The following is a 21561-nucleotide window of genomic DNA, read 5'->3' on the forward strand; positions in this document are numbered from 1 at the left end:
TGAGTTCCCCCCACTCCTTCTGCTTCTGACCACAGAAGCTGATGACCAGCGGTAGCCAGGGTGCATCAGACATATCCATACTTACCTTTATTTGGTGCCTTGAGGAGCTGGTAGATAAAATAACACCTTTTCTGTCTACCTGGTCACTCAAGCACTGCGTCCTCTTATAGCGGGCACGTGCCAAGGCCACGAGATCTGGGGTTATAAGACCTGTATTCAAATCCTGCACCTGCAGCACACTAGCTCTGAGACCTTGGCAAGTTCCTTGACTCCAAGTCTTAGTTTATCTGTAAAAAGCTATAATAATGGCACCTACTTTACAGAATGGGAACATTCAATGAGACGACACATACCAAGAACTCAGCATAAGCTGGGCCACAGCAAAAACTGCCATCTATTGATGTAAGAAGCTGTGTAAAATACCTCGCTTCTTGCAATTCGAGGTCCCTGCTCACAGTCTAAACACAAAATTGGCCCACCCAGGTAAACCACGTGGCATATGACGTACTGATAAAAGCATAACTCCCAGGCAGAATGAATCAAGTAAGGAAGGGGACTTGGGAGCCTTGTGTCGGAGCATGGAGCCTCTCGTCGTCCCAGAGCTTTTCCCTTTAAAATCCCCTACCCGATGCTCTCTATTCTTTAACCTCTGGAAGGCAGACTGAGTATTCTTTAACAAGGATCATTTCTGCAGTATATAAAAACGTAAGTATAATATGTTGATTAACTCTGAAAAGGAGCAGAGATGAAAAAGAGAAAATAAGGATTTTCTCTTAGATGAATGGTGGCAGATAATAAGTGAAGAATCACGTATTAAAAATGTGGAGGAGATTTACAACTTTCTCTAAGTGGTGTTTTGGGTGACCTAGTTTTTCCAGAAAGCCCCTGAAGTAATCCGATTTCCACTTTAAGTGCTACTAGGGAAGACGTAACTAGGCTCACTGAAATGTTAGGAACTCAGCCTGTACAATCAGGGAGGGTATCTTAAATATTTAATATCAGAAAACCTTCATAGATGAAAGTCCCTCTAATTACCTTCTACTACAAGTAAATATGGATTTCCTGAGAACTTGAAAAACTTTTTAAACTGTACTTTAGTAGAAATTGAAATGGACATTTTGGAAAAACAATAGCAAAATGCCCCACTGTGTGCAGCACTCTACATTCTAGGCTGGAGTCCAAAGGGAGTTCGGGGAGCATAGTGGGGAAGGAGGGGTGGCGCAAGCAACTGGGTGAGTATTGGTGCCATTTGCTGCTAAGGAACTGTGGGTTGAGAACTAAATGGGCAAGGGCAATACGTATATTTATTTATTGAGACAGGGTCTTGCTCTGTTCCCCAGGCTGGAAAGCAGTGATGTGATCAGGGCTCACTGCCACCTCAACATTTTGGGCTCAAGAGATTCCCCCACCTCACACTCCTGAGCAGCTGGGACCACAGGTGAGCACCACCATGCCTGGCTAATTTTTAAACTTTTTTTTGTAGATTCTCACTCTGTTGCCAAGGCTCATCTTGAACTCCCGGGTTCAAGCGATCCTCCTGCCTCAGCTTCCCAAAGTGCTGGAATTACAGGTGTGTGCCACGGTGCCTGGCATAAATGAGTTTCATCTACGTGACTAGAATTCAGTAGGCAACCAAGTTAAGACGTCATGTGAACAGACAGGTATGAGCTGGAAACTCAGGAGAAAAGAAGATGGAAATATAAATGTTATTCTTTGTGGGATTTTTTCCAAAATAAAGCATCAAATGTCTAAATTCATAACCATAAAACATTTGTAACAACTGACTTGGAGATTCCTAGGCCATTCATCCCTATTCCAGGAAATTACCTGTAGAAATTTACTGATGCAAGTATTGAAAAATGTATGTACAAGAATACTCACTGCAGTGCTATTATAGAAAAAAAGCAAATGGCCTTCCATAGGATATTAAGATACATTTATATTATGGAATATTACGTGGCTGATAAAAGAATCAAGTAAATCCTTATGAATTGGCACAAAAAGTTGTCCACTGTCTAATGAAAGCAGATCATAGAATAGAAATTACAGTACAATCCTATGTATGTATGCAAAAAGTTTCACAGACATATTTTACATATCCCTAGAAAGGTTCTCAAATGATGTACTTGATACTTAATAGGAATTTTTATCCAAGGAAACAGGATTTTAGGGGAACTTTTACTTTCTGCCACATATATTATATATTGAGGTATACTGAGGATTTTGCAATGAGCGTGAAATAGAATTCTACTAAAAATGATTTTAAGGCTTCTTTTTTTCTTAATAGAAAAGTTTCTACCCTTGAAGTGCTTCTACTTTACGGGGCATAAATCAGAAAGGTTTTCTTCTTAGTGTTCACTCTCCTTTTGTGATCAAGCAAATATTCTCAGAGCCCTTGATGATATCTTGGGGAAAACAGTCAAGAAGGCAGATAAACTGAATGACAATGTTTTGACAAAGTGACCCGGAATAGTGAGGCATGGCTGAGGCCCAGGAAGCATCCGACAGGTGGCACCCTGGGCCCTGTGGGTCTGGACAGAGCAGTTCGAGCTAGGCCACTCCTGTAGGTCAGAGTGAGGAAACAGGCAGAAAGTGACGGACGGTCTGTGGAAACGGAAACAAACAGCCACCTGGGGTCACTGTAAATGGTAGTGCTTTCTTCACAGCCCTGTCAAGACAATCCTTCCCTGTCTTATCATGAGAAGCTGGGTTTTGGCCAAAGCAAGAAAACAGGGAACTTATGACACTCTCACGCTCTGCTGCATGGCCCAGAACAGAGTCGCGTCCAGTTCCAGGTTCCTCAGTGAAACCCGATGACAGGCATGGAAAGGAGGTTGAGAAGGGTGAGCTAAGCCGTTCGCCGTGTTTACTTGTGAGGGAATGAGAACAGGAGTGAGCAGGGGACTTTCTTATTCTGGTCCGAATTAGGTACAGATCAGTGAGGGCAGAAAGTAAACATCAAATTGGGTCATTTAGGCAGAATTTGATGAAGGACCACTTGTAAAGCATAGACAGGATACAGAGAAACATGATGGACAGTACCCTGGACAAGAAACGGTGGGCACCATGGCTAGCCTTGGGCTGGGAGGAAGGAAGAGGGGGTGGTGACCCAATGAGAAAGAGCTCTTGGGCAGAAGCCTGGCAGAAGCTGAAACCTTTGGTAGAGGAATGCAGCTGGCCCATGACTCCGTAAGCGGAGGCCTGGGAAGTAAATACCCTGACCCCTTTCTCCTCTGTCCTTCCTATCGCCTGCCGGCTCCCACCAGCCAACCCAGCAAGAAGCCAGAGAGCAAGGGGGCCCAGGGCAGGGTGGAAGCGGGTGAAGAAGTGAGGCACGAATCAGGGAAAGTGGAGGAAAGATACCAACACACTCTGGGGGTTCCGTAGGGTTTAAAACTTTGACAATAAGAATGTATTTGTGCATTATTTTCTATAAAACACACATATATTCTAGGCAAATCAGCTTCCAAATGAAGAGCTACCGTGGCATGTAACTCTCTGAGAATATCCTGTCTACTCAAGAAATGCATGTTACATTTCTGTAAAAACAAACATTTTTAAATCTTCCATACGAATGTTAATGGAATCCTTGCATTTTAATCTTGAACTATTAACTTGTTTTTTTTTTTTTTTTCAGCAAGAGAAACATATAGTAAATGAGGGCCCCCTCACTTTTTATTTTATTTTTTTATGGACTGTAAAGTGTGTACAAAAGATTGACCTGCTCATATCCCAGGCAAAGTGATTTTAGAAGTTCACTTGAGCCTGGCGCGGTGGCTCATGCCTGTAATCCCAGCAGTTTGAGAGGCCAAGGCAGGTGGATCACTTAGGCCCAGGAGTTCAAGACTAGCCTGGGCAACACGGCAAAACCCCATTTGTACAAAAAGTAAACAAATTAGCTGGCCGTGGTGGTGCATGCCTGTGGTGCCAGCTACATGAGAAGCTCAGGTGGGAGGACTGCTTGAGTCCAAGAGGTCAAGGCTGTGGTGAGCCATGCTTGTGCCACCATAGTCTAGCCTGGGTGACACAGTGAGACTCTATCTCAAAAAACTTTTTTTTTTTCAAATTTAGAAATAATTTTTCTGAAATCCTACCATTAACATTTTTTACTGAACATCCTCTGAGACCTATCTCTATAGACATGTTAATGTAAAGAAAGAATTTTACATAAACAAGATGGACATCTGCTGTTCTATATCTCATTTTCTGAAATCAACCATATATTGCATAATCCTTCCACTTATATAAATCTAAGTCTCATGACCACATATACATTCCACTGTATATTTGTATTTGGCTTATATTTATTTGTCAGTGTGTGCTTATGTTCAGAGTATAGATTCCCTGGAGTGGGACTGCCGGAGCCAGGACCCCTAGGAAGTCCTCAGACCACAGATCCCTGCCACAAACAGTGCCCAAGGGTCCTGCTTCCTCCCCACCAAAGCCATCAAGGGATTTTATCAACCTTTCTAATTTTTGCCAATCTGTTAAGTAAAAAAGAAATCCAATTTTTAATTTAGTAATGTAAGACTGCTAATGAGTTGCTGATGCCTTCACAGGTTTACTGCTCACTTATACTTATTCCATGAATTGTCCTTTTGTCTTTAAGTTTTCAACCAAAAAGCCTACACATGCCATGCATTAATACTTTTTGTACATAACATATGCATACATTATGCATATTATGCTATGCATAGTCACCTTTGTACATAACACAGATTTACGTGAGCTTTATAAAAATCCTGCCTCTCAGCATCCTGCTCTGTTTCCCACTTTTTTAAAAGACGAAAAGTTAGATTTACTCTTGAGTTAAGTTAAAGCACTCAAGGGCCTTTCTGCCGCCAGCATATCCTAGAACAGGCCTCGCCGAGCATGAACTCACCAGACCGGAACACGGAGAGCTGGGCCAGCATTGGCACTTGATAGGATTTCCCATCGGCTGCCATGAAAGTGCGTTTCTTTGTGTTCTCAGGTTGGAACCGTGATTTCCACAGACCCTTGAAATACACTGCGTTGACGAGGACCAGTTTGGTGAGCACACCATCAATAAGATCTGGGGACAGCAGATTGTCAATCATATCTGTGAAGCCAAAGAACAAACAAGGGAAAAATAACCTCAGGACTGGTGGCCGGCTTGAGGGCAAATGGCAGTTGTCATCAAGTAGAATGAAAAATCAAAGGATTTTTAAGGAATGTTAAAGAGAATCTTCTAAAACTACCCCTTTGTACTTTCTAGGTTCCCCCTCCCCCACTAAATATTAAAGTTAAAAAGAAGTTAAAAGAGAAACAGAAAAGACTTTAGAAACCCCTAGCTAGGGGTTACGAAACTTTTCATCAAGGAATTCTTTAATTATCAATTCCCTGCAAGTTCATGCTTTTAAAAAAATCTTACTCATCCAAATAAGCTATATTTGATAATGAATTGTTTCTTTTTTCTTTTTTTTCTTTCTTTCTTTTTTTTTTTTTTTTTTTGCGCCAATAAATGGTAGTAAGGGTTTCTGGTCAGTACAAGATAAGCAATTTTGTTCTGTTTTGCTCCACTTGGTTTAATTCAATCCCAGTCAAAAATAAACACTTCAGCCTGTATGTTATTAAGGGTGAATGCTTCATTTCTCTTAAGATTTTAGAAACGTCAAACATTATTTTGGAATCTCTGGATATCACAAGGCCTCATAACTGCTTAAAGAAGAATGGAAACAAAAAATCAGTGTCTTTGTTTATGGATCAGGCATGAAGCAAGGTGCTAATATTACAGGCAATAGAAGAGAGGATTTTAAATGTTCTCACCAGAAAGAAATGAGAAATGTTTGAGGTAACTGAAATGTTAATTACTCTAATTTGATCATTACACATTGTATACATGTATCAAAGCATTACCACTATACACCATATATGTACAATTGTTATGGGTCAATGAAAAATAAAATAAAGCCCAGGCACAGTGGTTTATGCCTGTAATCCCAGCACTTTGGGAGGCCGAGGAGGGAGGATCACTTGAGGCTAGGAGTTTGAGACCAGCCTGGAAAACAGAACTAGACCCCATCTCTACAAAAAATTAAAATTAAAAACATATTAGCCAGCTGGGTATGGTGGCAGGCACCTGTAATCCCAGCTCCTTGGGAGGCTGAGGTGGGAGGGTCGCCTGAGCCCAGGAGTTCGAGGCTGTGTTGAGTTATGATTGCACCACTGTACTCCAGCCTGGGTGACAGAATGAGACCCTGTCTCTAAAAAAACACAAAATAAAATAAAGTATATCTTTAAAAAGACAGGAAAAAATAAGGCCTGTCCTAGAACTCCTACTTTTAAAGGAAAATGCTCTTTACAAGATGTTGGGAATGGTCCATCTTACTTGTATCAGAAGTGAAGGAGCGAACACAACTCTTATCATTTCAGGATGCTTCCAAAATGCTACCCATGGCTGAGTCTTCCAAAATGCTACCTGTGGCTGAAGGTTTGGTCTTCCAGTTAGCTTCCTTTTATTATACAGTTATTATACAGGTAGCTTCACAATTATTCTGAGGTCTTTGAAGGTTCAGTTGTGTAAGTGTGGGTCTGTAGGTGTGTGTGTTTTTAAATAGGGATCACTAATGCCCAAAGCTATTAAAACTTAGTTCACTGCATTATTAGCTCAAATATATATGTGTGTGTGTGTGTATGTGTATAAATGCATACTATAAATGCAAGTTATACTACTTTACATGGTGAGGGTAAAACCAACAGCTTTTGAAGAAGCAAGAATATCTAATTCAGGGGTGAGAGCATTAAGTCCTTTTAAATGAAACTCAAGAGGATTCTGATGTACAATAAACAAGTGTTTACATAAGTCATGGTAAATAAACACTGACATTTCCCACAGTGTGCTGCTAAGACAGCTCCATCACCACTCACTACTTCCACAAGGGGGCACCAACGCTGCCTTAAGTCAGGACAAGGAAGGAAAATACCTAAGCCATAAACAGCCATCATTCAACTCAGCACAAGGCTGGCTGCAAACACACTCTGTCCTGTGGGAACGAAGTTAGAACTTTATGACATCCCACTAGCAAGCTCGTAATTGACTTCCCAATAGTGAATGTTGTTTCTTGCCTCTGCTGGGAACATTACCAAGTTCAATTCCTACTTGCCCTTAACACAGAGCTCAATGGTCCCCTGGACTTCTAAATCGTGTCTGATCATCCTCGTCACCTCCTAAGAGATGCCTCTGCTCTCGGTTTCTGTAAAGCCCAGTGCCTGGCCCCACCATGACACCTGCAGTATTTTATTCTAGCCAATTTTAATGTGTCTGTCTCCCCCAACTACACTGAGACCTGCACGAGACTCTGCCGTTCACTTTTTGCTTACTCCTAGCACTACACTGAGCATACAGGCAGTGCTCAATAAGTGTCTGAAGAAATGTTCTTAGCCCCTTTTTACAGAGACAAATAATGCCTCCAATTGCCCCTGGGAGGACTAAGTTATAATATGGGGACATGAAGAAATAAAAAGAAAATGCATAGTTTAGAGGCAAAGAGGTACATGGAAACCTGCCATCAGTAACTGCCACAGATAGGCATCTATCATCCATCCATCCATCCATCCATCCATCCATCCATCTATCCATCCATCCGTCCATCTGTCCATCCTTGGATACCTACCTACCTACCACATGCCTGGTACTCTCTTAAATAAGAAACCAAGAAGGAAATCTGGCCTCAAAAACTATGAATTAGAGAGGTGCGGGCTGACATAAAATAACTTGGAAAAGTATACAGCTGCAATTTTAATAAATACCTTAAAGTGGAATTACTCAAGGCTATGGAGGGATAAGAAGAGGGTGACCTGACCTAGTCGGCGAGGTCTGAGATGGATGGGACTTCAGATAATGGCTATAAAAATAGCTCACGCTGGCTGAACATTTACTAAGTGCAGGGCCCTTTGCTAAATGCTTTATATGTATTATTCATATCACACCAGCCTTAATATTGTCAGAATTATTCTAATAGGCATCACTATTACATCTCTCCATTTTTCAGATGAGAATGCTGATGCACAGGAAGGTTAAATAACTTGCCCAAGGTTATACAGGTAGTATGTGGCAGAACCGAGATTCAAATTCAGAACGTGTGCTTTAAATGTTCATGCCTGCCACTCGTGGGATGGTACAGAAACGAGTCAACCTTAACCAGGGAAGAGGGAGAGAAAGCTCTGTAGGCAGCAGGACTGTATGTGTGGGGTTCTCCAGCAGGAGACAGGATGGTGAGTAAGGGGACTGGGAAGAGGCATGTGTGGCTGGAACATAGTGTACAAGGATGAGACGCTGAGGCTGCAGAGGCCAACAGGCCAGACCCATCCCTGATGTCCTGCAAAAGGCCTGTGTGTTGGGCTCTCCCACTCTCTGTAGGGAAGGAACTATCATTTCTGTGAGACAGACCCAGCAATCTTCCGGACACAGACAGTTGAGCTCCAAGTCACTTCTGAGCTCTACCATGTGGTCATGTACCTTTCAGTGGGGGCAGTTCACCCCAGGTAAAGGCAGTTTTGGAAATCAGCAGGGATGTTTTTAATTGAGTGGGCAGTGGCCAGTGGCCAGAAATGCTATCTGTCCTGCAATGTTCAAAACAGTCCCATCCAGTGAAGAATTGTGCTGCTTCTCCCATGGCTTTTAAATACCCCACCGGATCTCTGCATTGGTAGGACACCTACTTATAATTATCCGAGCCCAGAACCTCGTTCTTTTTCGTGTGTAAACACAGGGTGGGTTTTTTTTTTTTTTTTGCATCCTTTTCATGTATGCCGAATTTGCCAGGAATGTGACTTCCATGCAAATCAAGCAGAGCCTGTGCTTTGTTTTGTTCGGAAATTTATCAAGAGTCTTGCACCGTTACAGAAAAAAACTACATCAGCAATAGTAACAAAGTTCATGTTTATGAGTCACCAGTACAACATGCCTGTCTCTGTCTGCTTTTATAGCTGTCAATTCACAATTATTCTGAGACTCTGACTACTTTATTATGTATTTGAGTGTAGTTGTACCCAAGGGTTTACCTACTGAACTACATATAGACATTTCTTTTGTTTTCCTTTGTATTACAGTTTGGCACTGTCTCAAATTTTTAAAAATGTGTGTGTGTGCATAGGGTAATATGATGTATGAATTTCATTTCAGAATAGTAAAGAGAGTATTAAAAATATTTGTTACAAACAGGGGAGTTAGGGCTGACAGGGCTGCAAAGTGCTGCAGGAGTCTCCATGCTTCTTCCCAGCACACGTGGGGGTTTTCTCCAGGTGCTCTGAAGACTGCCACATGGTCTAACTAATGTGGTTTAATATTACCATTCTACAGATCAAGGCAGCGGCTAAGAGGACAAAATGACATGTCACAGTCACACAGCTCCAGCCACAGAGTCGGGACCAAGAACCCGTCCTGAGGGCGTCTGCTTCCGACCACTCTTCACAAGCCTACAGATGCCAGACACCTGGAAACTCCACTGAACACCCTCATATGTGCTGGCCTCCTGATGGTTTATGGTTTTAGGAAGGGCACCCAGACTGCATGGTCCAGGCCCCACTAAGAAGGGACGCCACAAATTTACCCAAGTCACCTGGGATCTCCTGCACCCTCCCTGAGCCTTCTTTGTCCGCCCCTTCACTACTTCTGCTAATGGGTCTCCAACATTTGGGTGTGTAAGAATGGTGATGGGAGGCAGAGGCAGACTGGGAGTTGCCAGCCACGCCCTCGGAGATTCCAATGCAGTGGGCTGGGCTCCAGGGATCTGCCTTCTCAACTCACAGCCCAGATAATTCTGCTGCAGGGACACCAGTAACCACACTTTAAGAAACACACCCTGAAAGGCCACAGTTTCCCTAGGTTTCGTCTTTGGGCTTCTTCTCCCTATAGACTCTCTCCCTTCTATGAAAAAAGGCTCTATGGCCAGGCACGGGGGCTCATGCCTGTAATCCCAGCACTCTGGGAGGCTGAGGCGAGAGGACTGCTTGAACCCAAGAGTTCAAGACCAGCATGGGCAACACAGTGAGACCCCATCTCTTCAAAAAATAAAAAAAAAACTAGCCAGGCGTAGTGGTGCACACCTGTAGTTCCAGCTACTGGAACGGCTGAGGTGGGAGGATTACTTGAGCCCAGGAGGTTGAGGCTGCAGTGAGCTATGATTGCGTCATTGCGCTCTGGCATAAGAGATAGAGCGAGACCCTGTCTCCAGAAAAAAAAAAAAAAAAAAAGGAAAAAGGGTCCCAAGTCTGTACTCCCAGGCTTCACATTCTCCTGTTGTTTCAGACCTACAGTTCCTCCTGCATGTCTCCACCTGGACCTCCAGGTTACAAATTAAGGTTTTTGTTTGTTTGTTTTTGTTATTGTTGTTTCAGACAGTCTCATTCTGTCGCCCAGGCTGGAGTGCAGGGGTGCAATCTCAGCTCATTGCAATCTCCGCCTCCTGGGTTCAAGCGATTCTCCTGCCTCAGTCTCCCAAGTAGCTGGGATTACAGGTGCCCGCTACCATGTCTGGCTTATTGTTGTATTTTTAGTAGAGATAGGATAAACCATGTTGGCCGGGCTGGTCTCGAACTCCTGACCTCAGGTGATCCACCCACCTCGGCCTCACAAAGTGCTGGGATTACTGGCATAAGCCACTGTGCCTGGCCTACAAATTAAGTTTTAAAACACCAACATTAGACTCTACTTTATTTAATGGGAGAAGAGACACCTACAAATGAGTAATCATTTTGAGATGTGGAAAGGGCTGTAATGGAGGGATGTGTAAAAGCTGTAATCGCGTGCCAATCATAACGGACAACAGGGTACCCATGTCTTTGGCAATGGCAGAAGCAAGAGGCCTGGAAGGCAAAGGGATCAATCAATCTGGAAGGATGAGGAGGACATTCCAGGTAAAGGCAGAGGCAGATGCAAAAACAGGAAGGAATGAGCACGAAAACCCTCCAAACTGACAACAGCCTGTGGGCAAGGATGCTGCAGACCAGATATGGCAAGGAGAGGAGACAGTGGAGGGGCTGGATTCTGTTCTGTTGCCCAAACTACAGGAGAAAAACCTCCCAGGAGCACAGTGAGCGATGGCAGATTGAAGGGGAAGGTGGGAGACCGAACAGAGCTTCCCTGGGTCCAGAAGTTTCTCAACCGACAGGCCATTGGATTGGACTTGCAGACACCACTTTGAACCCTGGAGTCTAACTCATGCTTTCATTCACAAACTATGCAATCATATGACATACTGTGGCCACTCACCTCTAGTTTCGTTTTTAACCCATGCATTGATGGAATCACAGGCAGAGGCTGGATCCTCAAAGTTCACATTCCGGACCTCACACTGGAACACATCTTTGTTCCTTGTCACAAAAGGCACTTCAATTTCAGAGGCATTCTTAACAAACACGGCGTTAGCCACTGTCACAATGTCTTTATTCTTCTTGGAGACGATGGCCTTGTTGATCTTCTTTAATATTTTACCAACTCCTAAAAGAGAAACCAGAAAATACAGCAGTATTTCCATAAGAATCTAGAAAAGTTTTAAAAATCTTTCATATTGCAGCAAGTAAGAACAGTACAGGCCAGATGCAGTGGCTCACACCTGTAATCCCAGCAATTTGAGCGGCTGAGGTGGGTGGACTGCTTGAGCTCAGGAGTTTAAGACCAACCTGGGTAATATGACAAAACCCTGTGTCTACCAAAAATACAAAATTAACTGGACATGGTAGCACACCTGTGATACCAACTACTTGAGGAGGCTGAGGTGGAAGGATCGCTGGAGCCCAGGAAGTCAAGGCTGCAGTAAGCCTTGATCGCGTCCCTGCATGCGGCCTGGGTGACTAAGCAAGACCTTGTCTCAAAAATAAAAATAAAAGGACAGTACAAACAGGATAGCTATGAGTAGCAAGAAACTAAGTCTCTGTCCTCTTAGGGGCTTATTTCTTAAGAAAAGGAGAGAAGGGGGTTAAAGTCTAACCACTGAAGCTCTCAAAAGTCAATTGTGCTTCTGCATCAAAACAGCGGTATTCCAGGTGCTCTCGCCACCTTCCCAATGCAGACCTCATTCTCATGGTAGCCTTTCTGGGCACCAGATCAGTATGAATGCTGGTACAGTCCTCAGTTCTTTTTTTTTTTTTTTTTTTTTTTTGAGACGGAGTCTCGCTCTGTCGCCCAGGCTGGAGTGCAGTGGCGCAATCTCGGCTCACTGCAAGCTCCGCCTCCCGGGTTCACGCCATTCTCCTACCTCAGCCTCCCGAGTAGCTGGGACTACAGGCGCCCGCCACTGCGCCCGGCTAATTTTTTTCTATTTTTTAGTAGAGACGGGGTTTCACCATGGTCTCGATCTCCTGACCTTGTGATCCGCCCGCCTCGGCCTCCCAAAGTGCTGGGATTACAGGCGTGAGCCACCGCGCCCGGCGGTACAGTCCTCAGTTCTATAGCCAAGGGGGAATAAATCAAAGCGAACTTCCTAATTCTTTCTCTCTTTCTTGTCTAACATTATTAAGCGCTACTTCCTTTCTTGCCAAAGATTTAACAATGTAATTTCGTTTTTTCTACTTTGGAAAAAAAATGAATAAAATAAGCGTTAGAAAGACTATAAAAAATTACCATGTGCCACCACCCAGAACAATGTGGTTTTTACTTGGTATCAAGCTCAAAGAGGAAGGAGATTAATTTTATGGCAATATAAGCTTTATTTTACATGAGCCATTCATACATGCTCCATTTAGTTTGAGAGGGTGAAAAAGACGCAAATAAGTTATAAGGATGCAATATGTTTCTACAGAGAGCTCAAATTACAGATCCTTCTTCATCGCTTGGGGTCTCTTCAAAATGACACTGTCCTAAAACATCCTGCCGGAGTCACCTTGATGGTCCCCTAAAGAGCCGATTTGTCACTCTGAATGTACATGCTCTTCAGACCCTTTACACAGGGTGGGGCCGTCTTCTCAGGGCCCACAAAGAGGGGCGTGTGTAGGACTTTACAAAGTGCATGGCCCTCTCTTAGACGCTCATGACCACACCTTACAATTGTTCTACGGTGCAGGCCCATTCTACAAGTAAGAAAACGGCAGGCTTTAGAGGCTGAAAGACACTTCCAAGGCCAATTGCCAGCTCCTGGCCCTTTTGGGGTAGGGGTGAGGCAGTGGTGGATGGCCAACAGGCCAATATTGTTAGAACTTCAGAAATAATGGCTTAAAATCAGTGTGGCTCAGCATTAAAATAAACAACAAAAATCCAGTTGCTATTTTGGAATTGTCTCGGCCGACACGGCCTGGATCACACTAGGAAAGGCCATAAATATTAGCAGTGATTCGCCACGAAGTTATAAATCACCAAGAGTTTTCTGAACTTCCAAGCAAGGGGCAGAACAGTGTGTTCCAAGTATTTAGTCCTTCTATGCTTCCAACAGGTGAACAAACTGCAAACTCATGCAGAAGTGTAATGCTGCATCAACAGAGCAGTGAGATTAGGCATTTGGTGCTGGCAGCCCTGGAGGCCACGCTGAGCAGAGTTGGAGGTGGGTGCAGAGCGAGGCACTGAAGGGCACAAATCGCCACCTCCCTGATCTTACTCTCCAGCTGACGATGCCAGTGCAGACAAGATTCTCAGAACTTTCGGGCCAGCCTGGGTGGAAGAACATGGGCAGGAAGACTCCCTTGTTTCCAACAAAGTAAGCAGACCTAGATGTGAATGTGACTTTTGCAAGGTCGCAGAGGGTGTTGGTGGCCCGGAAGAGTGGGGGAGCCAGTCCTGCTCCCCTGCGAGCTGCAGTCAGGGAGACAGCAGACAGGACACGGCTCTGGGCAAGACCCCTCAGCTGAAGCAAAACAGTGCCAGAGGATGAAGCTCGTGCAGTTAAATGGGTCATTTAAGAAAGGTTTTTTGTTAAATCAAACTAAACCTTTTTCATTCGGCCTTACTTTAAAACAATTTTTTAGCTCTCTCTCTCGCTACATATCTATCTATCTATCTATCTATCTATTTTTTTTAAGCTCTGGGATGCATGTGCAGAATGTACGGGTTTGTTACATAGGTATACATGTGCCATGGTGCTCTGCTGCACCCATCAACCTGTCATCTAGGTTTTAAGCCCCGCATGCATTAGGTATTTGTCCTAATGCTTTCCCTCCCCTTGCCCCCCACCTCTCGACAGGCCCCGGTGTGTGATGTTCCCCTCCCTGTGTCCATGTGTTCTCATTGGTCAACTCCCACTTATGAGTGAGAACATGTGGTGTTTGGTTTTCTGTTCTTGTGTTACTTTGCTGAAAATGATGGTTTCTAGCTTCAACCATGTCCCTGCAAAGGACGTGAACTCATCCTTTTTTATGGCTGCATAGTATTCCACGGTGTATATGTGCCACATTTGCTTTATCTCGTCTATCATTGATGGGCATGTGGGTTGGTTCCAAGTCTTTTCTTAGCTTTATATTTTGAAATAATTATAGATTTATAGGAAATGGCAAAACAATATGCAGGGAAGTCCCACGTGCCTTTCACCCAGTCTTCCCAATGGTACTGTCGTTGCATCAGGGAATTTCCATCAGGTCAGTCCACAGGGTGCATTCAGACTTCACTCATTTTCCATATACTCCTGTTGTAGGCTTGGGGAGGGGGTTCTGTGCAGATTTGTGTGGCCACCGCCACAATCAGGACCCAGGATGGCTCCACCACCACAGGGCCCCTGGGTCCCCCACAGCCACCCCTTCCCAGCTCCTCTCACATGCTTTACAAGCACACCTACAACCACAGTGCAACTCAGCCCTGGGCGCCATGGAGGTGGTGAGCCAGGAAGCGTCCCCTGCAGGAATGAGGGCTGGAGCCTCGGGAAGGGAGACCTAGTGACAAGCTCCGAAAGTACAGAAAAGGGACCAGAGTCTAGTTCTCCTAACTGCCAGCACCACGCTATTTGTGCTTTAGAAAAGACTGACCCCAAGCCCCAAGTGGCACCAGCAAAACCTCTTCTGGCTGCTCTGCTTCTTGGGGCTGTCAGCAAAAACCAAGCCATAAACCCTGCGGTCACAAGACTCAGGCAAAGGCCCCGCCAGTGAGCAATTGTGCACACGCACCATTCACGCCGTATCTCATCACCGTGGTGAGCTGCTTCTTGGTCCTGCCGTCTGCCCCCAGCTGAAGCATCCCCAGGACTGACGCAATCCCATGGGGAGAGATCACGATGTTGTCATGAGGCCTCGACTTGACAATCTGATTGAAAACCTGGATCCCCGTGTTGGACCCTAGTTCCTCGAGAGACAGAGGGTTGAAGTGGGAGCAGATGGAGGGCAGCGTCACAGAGGCCAACAGGAAGAGGGGGAAATGCCAGTTCATGGTTCCTTCCGCCAAGGACGACCTGAAAAAGTAAGTTAAAAAATATTTAAATGGGTACTTTACTACTTTTTTGTTTCTGTTTTTTTTTTTCTTTTTTTTCCAGATGAAGACTTGTTCTTTTGCCCAGGCTGGAGTGCAGCGGCGCCATCTCGGCTCACTGCAACCTCCGCCTCCCGGGTTCAAGCAATTCTCCTGCCTCAGCCCCCTGAGTAGCTGGAATTACAGGCATGCACCACCACGCCCGGCTAATTTTTGTATTTTTAGTACAGATGAGATTTCACCATGCTGGCCAGGCTGGTCTCAAACTCCTGACCTCAAGTGATCTGCCTGCCTCAGCCTCCCAAAGTGCTGGGATTACAGGCATGAGCCACTGTACCTGGCCTGGGAGACCATTTTGTACTCACCTAGGTATGCTTGACTGTACTCAGCATAATTGAATGCCATATGAATACATTTAAGACAGAACAGTGTAATTAAATCAGTTTTCAAAACACATCTTGGGGAGGTGAGGAGGGAAAAGAAGCAAACTTTCATCTCTTGGGTCCTTACAATGTGCCAGGTCCTATACTAATCAGTATTTAATTCTCGGTTGTTTTATTTTTATTTTTATTTTGTTTTTGAGACAGTCTCACTCTGTTGCCCAGGCTGGAGTGCAGTGGCACAATCTTGGCTTACTACAACCTCCGCCTCCCAGGTTCAAGTGATTCTCATATCTCAGCTTCCTGAGTATCTGGGATTACAAGTGTGCGCCAACTCACTTGGCAATTTTTTTCTTTTTTCTTTTTTTTTTTTAGTAGAGACGAGGTTTCACCACGTTCGCCAGGCTGGTCTCGAATGTCTGGCCTCAAGTGATCCGGCCTCCCAAAGTGCTGGGATTACAGGCATGAGCCACCATGCTCGGCCTAATCATTATTTAATTCTCATAAATGCCTTTCATCCAATTAAACCAGTATTTACTGAGCGTCCACTGTATGTTGGGCCCTTTTATAAGCGCTAGGCATATGACGTAACTAACTGGACAAGACTCCCACCCTCACCGAGCTTACAGTCTAGAAGGGAGACAGAAAATAAGCCAGCAAGCAATAAAGCATTTTCAGAAAAGGATAAAAAGCACAATAATAAAATACAGGGACGTGAGTGGACGAAGGGCTGGCGGGGTCGGGAGGTGGTCATTAGATAGGGTGGTCAGGAAGCCACCTCTATGGCAGGGACATGGATGATGAGACCTGAATGGGGGAAGGAGCCAGCCACACTCTGATGGGTACAGTACGCTGGGCAGAGGGAGAGCAGGGCCGAAGCCCTGAAATGGGAATAAACTTGGTGTATTAGAAGCCAGTGTGGATGTGAAGTCAAGGTCGTGGAGTAAAGAAGGGAGACAGGTGGGTGAAGCCAAAGGAGAGTTAAGATCTGGGAAGGTCCTGTAGAGCCTGGAAAGGCACTGGGATTTCATTCCAAGGGTCACAAGAAACCTCTGGAGGATTTCAAACATGGGAGTGAATCCCTTGGGTTGCTATTACTATCTTATAATCACATGTGCTTGATTCTTTTACCATAAGCACACTGCTTTTAAAATTAAAGAATGATTAATTAAAATAAACTTAAGCGACTGCTTTAAAGGTACAATAGGGTAGGACAATTGGTAAATTCACCAATTTTGAGGATGGTGTTGCTTACATGGATGTTCTCAACTACAGTGATTTGTTTTAAAGAAGCTTCCCTCCTTAATCACCACTCACAGAGCTTTCTCTGGCTATGACAAGTAAGAGGTAGGAAATTTACATGTATTTATGGAAACGCAAATACTTTCATTAAGTAAGAACTTAACAGTGGCAGCTGGTAAAACAAAAGCAGCATTTGTGATGTTGCTAATTCAGTTCTTCCCTGAGAGGCCCGAGCTCCTGCTGAGCACAAGTCTCCCGTGGAGTCAATGTGTCCCTCTCTGTTGTTACGTGTGGGAGGTTGGGGGTGACTGCAGAGAATACAACAGAGGGGAGCCTTCTAAGAGACAGGTGACCTGGAGGGAGGGGGAAATCGTGTCTCTGTGTGCTCTGGGGGAGGGCACGGGCACAACCACAGTGTTAGGCAGAACTGGCCCCGTATTTGGTGTCTCCTTGCCTTCCTTTCTATGCACTTTCTGTGCTTCCCATCCTAGGGAGTAGGAGATGTTCAATAAACACTTGTGAGATTAATCCGATGGCTCGTAAATGCTTTCTATTTTTATTAATTAATTTCTCACTGCATCAAAATAGTGTTTATGGAGTGTGGCTACGAAAATGCTTGTGTTTAATTCTGATCCTCACAGTCAGCTCAAGACACTCTCTGAGGGAAGAGCCATCACTACATTCAGCAAGGACTGTGGGCTCACACAGAACTCCCTGCCCGGCTCCCCGACACAGGGGGCCCCACCGTGAACTTCACACTGAGGCCATCATCTCAGTTGACGTTGCAAGTTTCTTATGTGTTGTGAAACAAGCGCTTTTCTAAAGATTTAGAATGTGCCGTGTTTCTCCAGAGCTTAATTGTACAACAATTGTATAAACTCAGCCTGTCTAAATTCAAAACATGTAAGTGACCTACATACGCTGCTCCCGCTTGGGCTCAACTGGCCAGCATGGCCTATTTTGACTTTGGCACCTAGGACTGGCTCTAATGCCACGACAATCCCTTGAGTTTCCTGGAGCCTACTGGACTTTGGAGAGCATCCAAATCATGACCACGGAAGCTTTATTCATTTCATTTAAAAACTAGAAATGGTGTTCTCCCCTTCCTTCTTCCCTCTTGCCTTTTCTTTCTTTTGGGCAATAAATATCCCCTTTAAAATTTAATATAGCACAAAGTCATCACAAGTATAAAACACTGTGTACAATTTTTGTTACAAATGGCCAAATCCAGTGACCAACTTTATCCCTCTCAATTGTTGACTCTTGCATTATAGTATATTCTGGTGTCTACATTCAGCCCGCTATAATCTGTATTCCTGAAGCCTCCCCAAAGAAATCCTCCTAGATTAGTGAATATTTGAATAAATATCAGAATTTGGATTCACAAGGCATGGACATTAAACTGGTTTTGCCTCTGGTAGCTTAAAGTTGATAGATTCAAATACTACAGATATATATACACACACATATATATATCTGTTCTATATATATATAGATATACATTTTCTATATATATATATCTCAAATACTACAGATATATATTTTCTATATATATACCCATATATATCTATATATATATATAGATATATATATATATAGAGAGAGAGACAGAGAGAGAACATTGTAAAAACAGGGTGAAAGAATCAGTGACAATAAGAAATCTAACAGCTCCAATGTCTTAAAGTCACAAGGACAGTCTCCCAAATAAATAGCTAACTTATTTAGAAGAATTCTGCTTGGTTATAAATTTTTGCTAAAAGAACAGTTTTACTATGACATGGAAGAAAGCCGTTATGGGTGTTTTTCTGGGTTTCTTGGACTTGGGAAGTTTTTGAGAGCTGTCTATGTACAGTTTCATAAAAGCGCACTGGGACAGTGTTAGAGCTATGCAGAACTTGGAATCAGAACTATTTTTGATTGATGTGCTGAGCACAACTTCTCCTTGGCCAAATGCTCACTCGTCTAAACTCACCTGGCTTATATACGTGTCTAAGAATAAGCTTTCATTTTTCTTCACAGTTCAGTAACCAGGAGAGGGGGTGTTGATCTATAAATTACTTTAGGCCTGCATAATTCCTAACAATGAAACACACTCATGTCCAAATAGACAGTCGCTTACATGAAGTAACTTGGAGTTCTCAAGCTTTGAAATGCTTGATCTCTGGAACAAGCAGATGCCATAATGGGAAGTACATAGAAACCTCCTGTTTATTTTCCTTTTTAAGAGAAATTACACTTTTAAACTTTCAAATCAGAGAGAAATGAGTGCTGCCCAAATGTACTGCATAGCAACAAAATGGAAGATTATCGTTTGCTTGAATATTGTTTTCACAACAGTAAAAATAAGTCTGTAGGCCATCATTGGAGGGAAGATCATAAGCCAATCAATAGAGCCATCACCACAGGCATATCCTTCCAAATGCCAGGTATCTCCTTCCCTATGTTCTTCTAGTTTCTCTTACTTCAAACCTTTCTCCTTTCCAGTATAGGGAATGTTTATGAAACAGTTGGGTACTGCTTTGAGCTTTAACCATGATTTAATGTAGTAAATAATGGGATGGTAGTTTTGGAAATGCCAGACTCAAAATATATCCCTAACATTTATAAATAGACCACTTGCTAATTGCAGACATTAGAGGGACCCACTCTATAAACCCAATGGCGTCCCCCCTCTCTTCTACACAGGTGATGCTCAAATATGCAGCTCAAATCCTCAAACTCTCTGCTGAATTTCGGTGCTATGCTTTTCAACAGTTTGCTACCTGTTTTCAATTCATTGTTCAGAAAAATTATCCACTGGTGGGGAGGGGCACTAGTCTCCAAAAATCTACCAAATCTTCTCTTTTTCGAGAGTCATAGTTTCTGTTGATAGAGCTTGCTTACCCAAGCCTGCACCTCTGCTTCTCTCCCTTAGCCCCCACCTAGCAACTGTGACACTTCTACCCAACTCCTTCCACGGTGTGTTATACTTTTCCTGATCGTTAAAGATGGGGTTCTTTTTTTCCCTTCTTTGAATTCCTATAGCATTTCCCATTTGCATGCCTCATTTTGGTTGTTTTCCAAGTGTGTTTTCTTTCCTCCCAAGTAGACTGGAAGCTCACAGAAAGCAGGGACTTTAGAATCCTGGTGCCCACAGGGTCAGCTTAGGGCCTTACCATTCATTGGTAGACACGAAATCAGAGGTTGACCTGTGGGACTAATCCAGAAAGTGTTTGCTGTGCAATACAGTGTGTTCTAAAAATAATTTTAGCAACTAAAAGTCAAAAAAGTCACAAGTCTAGATTAGGGTTATTCTCAGGAAAAATGAAAAGGAATGAAAGTTCTGGTACTACTGGGCCCTCACCCCCCACGGCAAACGTTCTGCACAGCCGCCACGCCTTATGGGCTGGGCACCCACATCCCAGCGTGCCTCGCTCCCGCTGCTCCCTGCTGCTTCACACCCCACCATAGCCGCCACTGCCATCACCTCTCCAGGCTGCTTGAGCACCTGTGACCAGACCCCTTAGCCTGGAACCGGTGCTGAACAACTGAACAGTGGAGACCAAGATAGACAGTCACAAAACAGGAAGCTCATTTTCGACCTAACAAATTTTCCTTTTTATGAAATAAAATAGTTTACATATAGTACACGAACAAATGATAAATAATATGACACTAGTCTGCTCTATGTAGCACAATAAATAAGTTGTAGGCAGTCAGTTTGGTAGGAAAAGCCACTGGAAAGACTCTTCTGGGTCCATTCATAGCTGGAGGGTGCACACGTATTTTGGGAGGACACGGAAGCGTCTAATGAAGGAAAAGTTCTCCATCCCCTCTCATTCTCTATAAAAGGTTTAAAGTGATCATGTTTTACAAAATGGGTATTTTTAAAAACATTATATCATGGGAGTTATCAAATATATGCAAATATTTAATACTCCCCCCATATTCAACATACAGAAAAAGCAATTATCAACTCATGCCTTGGTTTATTTCTACTCAAATCAAAGATGATTTTCAAGTTAACTGTAGACATCATATAATTCAAAATAATTTCATATAGTCTAAGCCTAAGGATTTCAAATATATATCCATAACATCATTATCACCGCAAAATAACTCCTTAACACGTTGAATATCTAGCCCAGGTTCATGTTTTTTCTAACTGTCTTCTTCTTTTTTATAGTATATTTGAATTAGGATCTAAGTGAGCTCCATACATTGCAACTGGTTACATCTCCTGCCTTTGTTTTGTTTTGTTTTTCATCTCCTAGTTGCTTCATTTTTCTTTCCCTTGGAATTGTTGTGTTGAAGAAACCAGGTTATTTGCCCTGTAGAGTTTCCCTAGGGTAGGTTTTACTAACTGCATTAATGTGATGCTGTTCAACAAGTTCCTCTGTCGGCTGTCGCTCCTGTAAACTGTTAGAGCTAGAGCAGGGGTCTGCAAGCTACGGCCCATGGGCCAGATCTGGCCACACTTTTTGTTTTGTCTACAGGTGCATTTGTGCTATGATAGGGAGCCGAGCAGAGGTGCCTGGCTGCAACAGAGACGGTATAGCCTGCAAAGCCAAAGACAGATATCATGTGGCCCTCCATGTGAAAAGCCTGCTGACCCCA

General features: G+C 43.7%; 1 protein-coding gene across 1 annotated transcript in view; it reads right to left on the reverse strand.

Annotated features, from left to right (window-relative positions):
* Positions 1-21561, reverse strand: part of SERPINE2 (serpin family E member 2) — a 66026-nt gene that overhangs the window by 12208 nt on the left and 32257 nt on the right. The window contains exons 2-4 of the mRNA XM_007966455.3: positions 15046-15326; positions 11234-11461; positions 4883-5080 (exon numbers count right to left, since the gene is read on the reverse strand). Of these exons, the coding sequence (XP_007964646.1) occupies positions 4883-5080; positions 11234-11461; positions 15046-15304 (685 nt within the window). The 5' untranslated portion in view covers positions 15305-15326. The remainder of the gene's footprint in view (positions 1-4882; positions 5081-11233; positions 11462-15045; positions 15327-21561) is intronic.

Source organism: Chlorocebus sabaeus, chromosome 10 (genome assembly GCF_047675955.1).
Source record: "Chlorocebus sabaeus isolate Y175 chromosome 10, mChlSab1.0.hap1, whole genome shotgun sequence".
Lineage (NCBI taxonomy): Eukaryota > Metazoa > Chordata > Mammalia > Primates > Cercopithecidae > Chlorocebus > Chlorocebus sabaeus.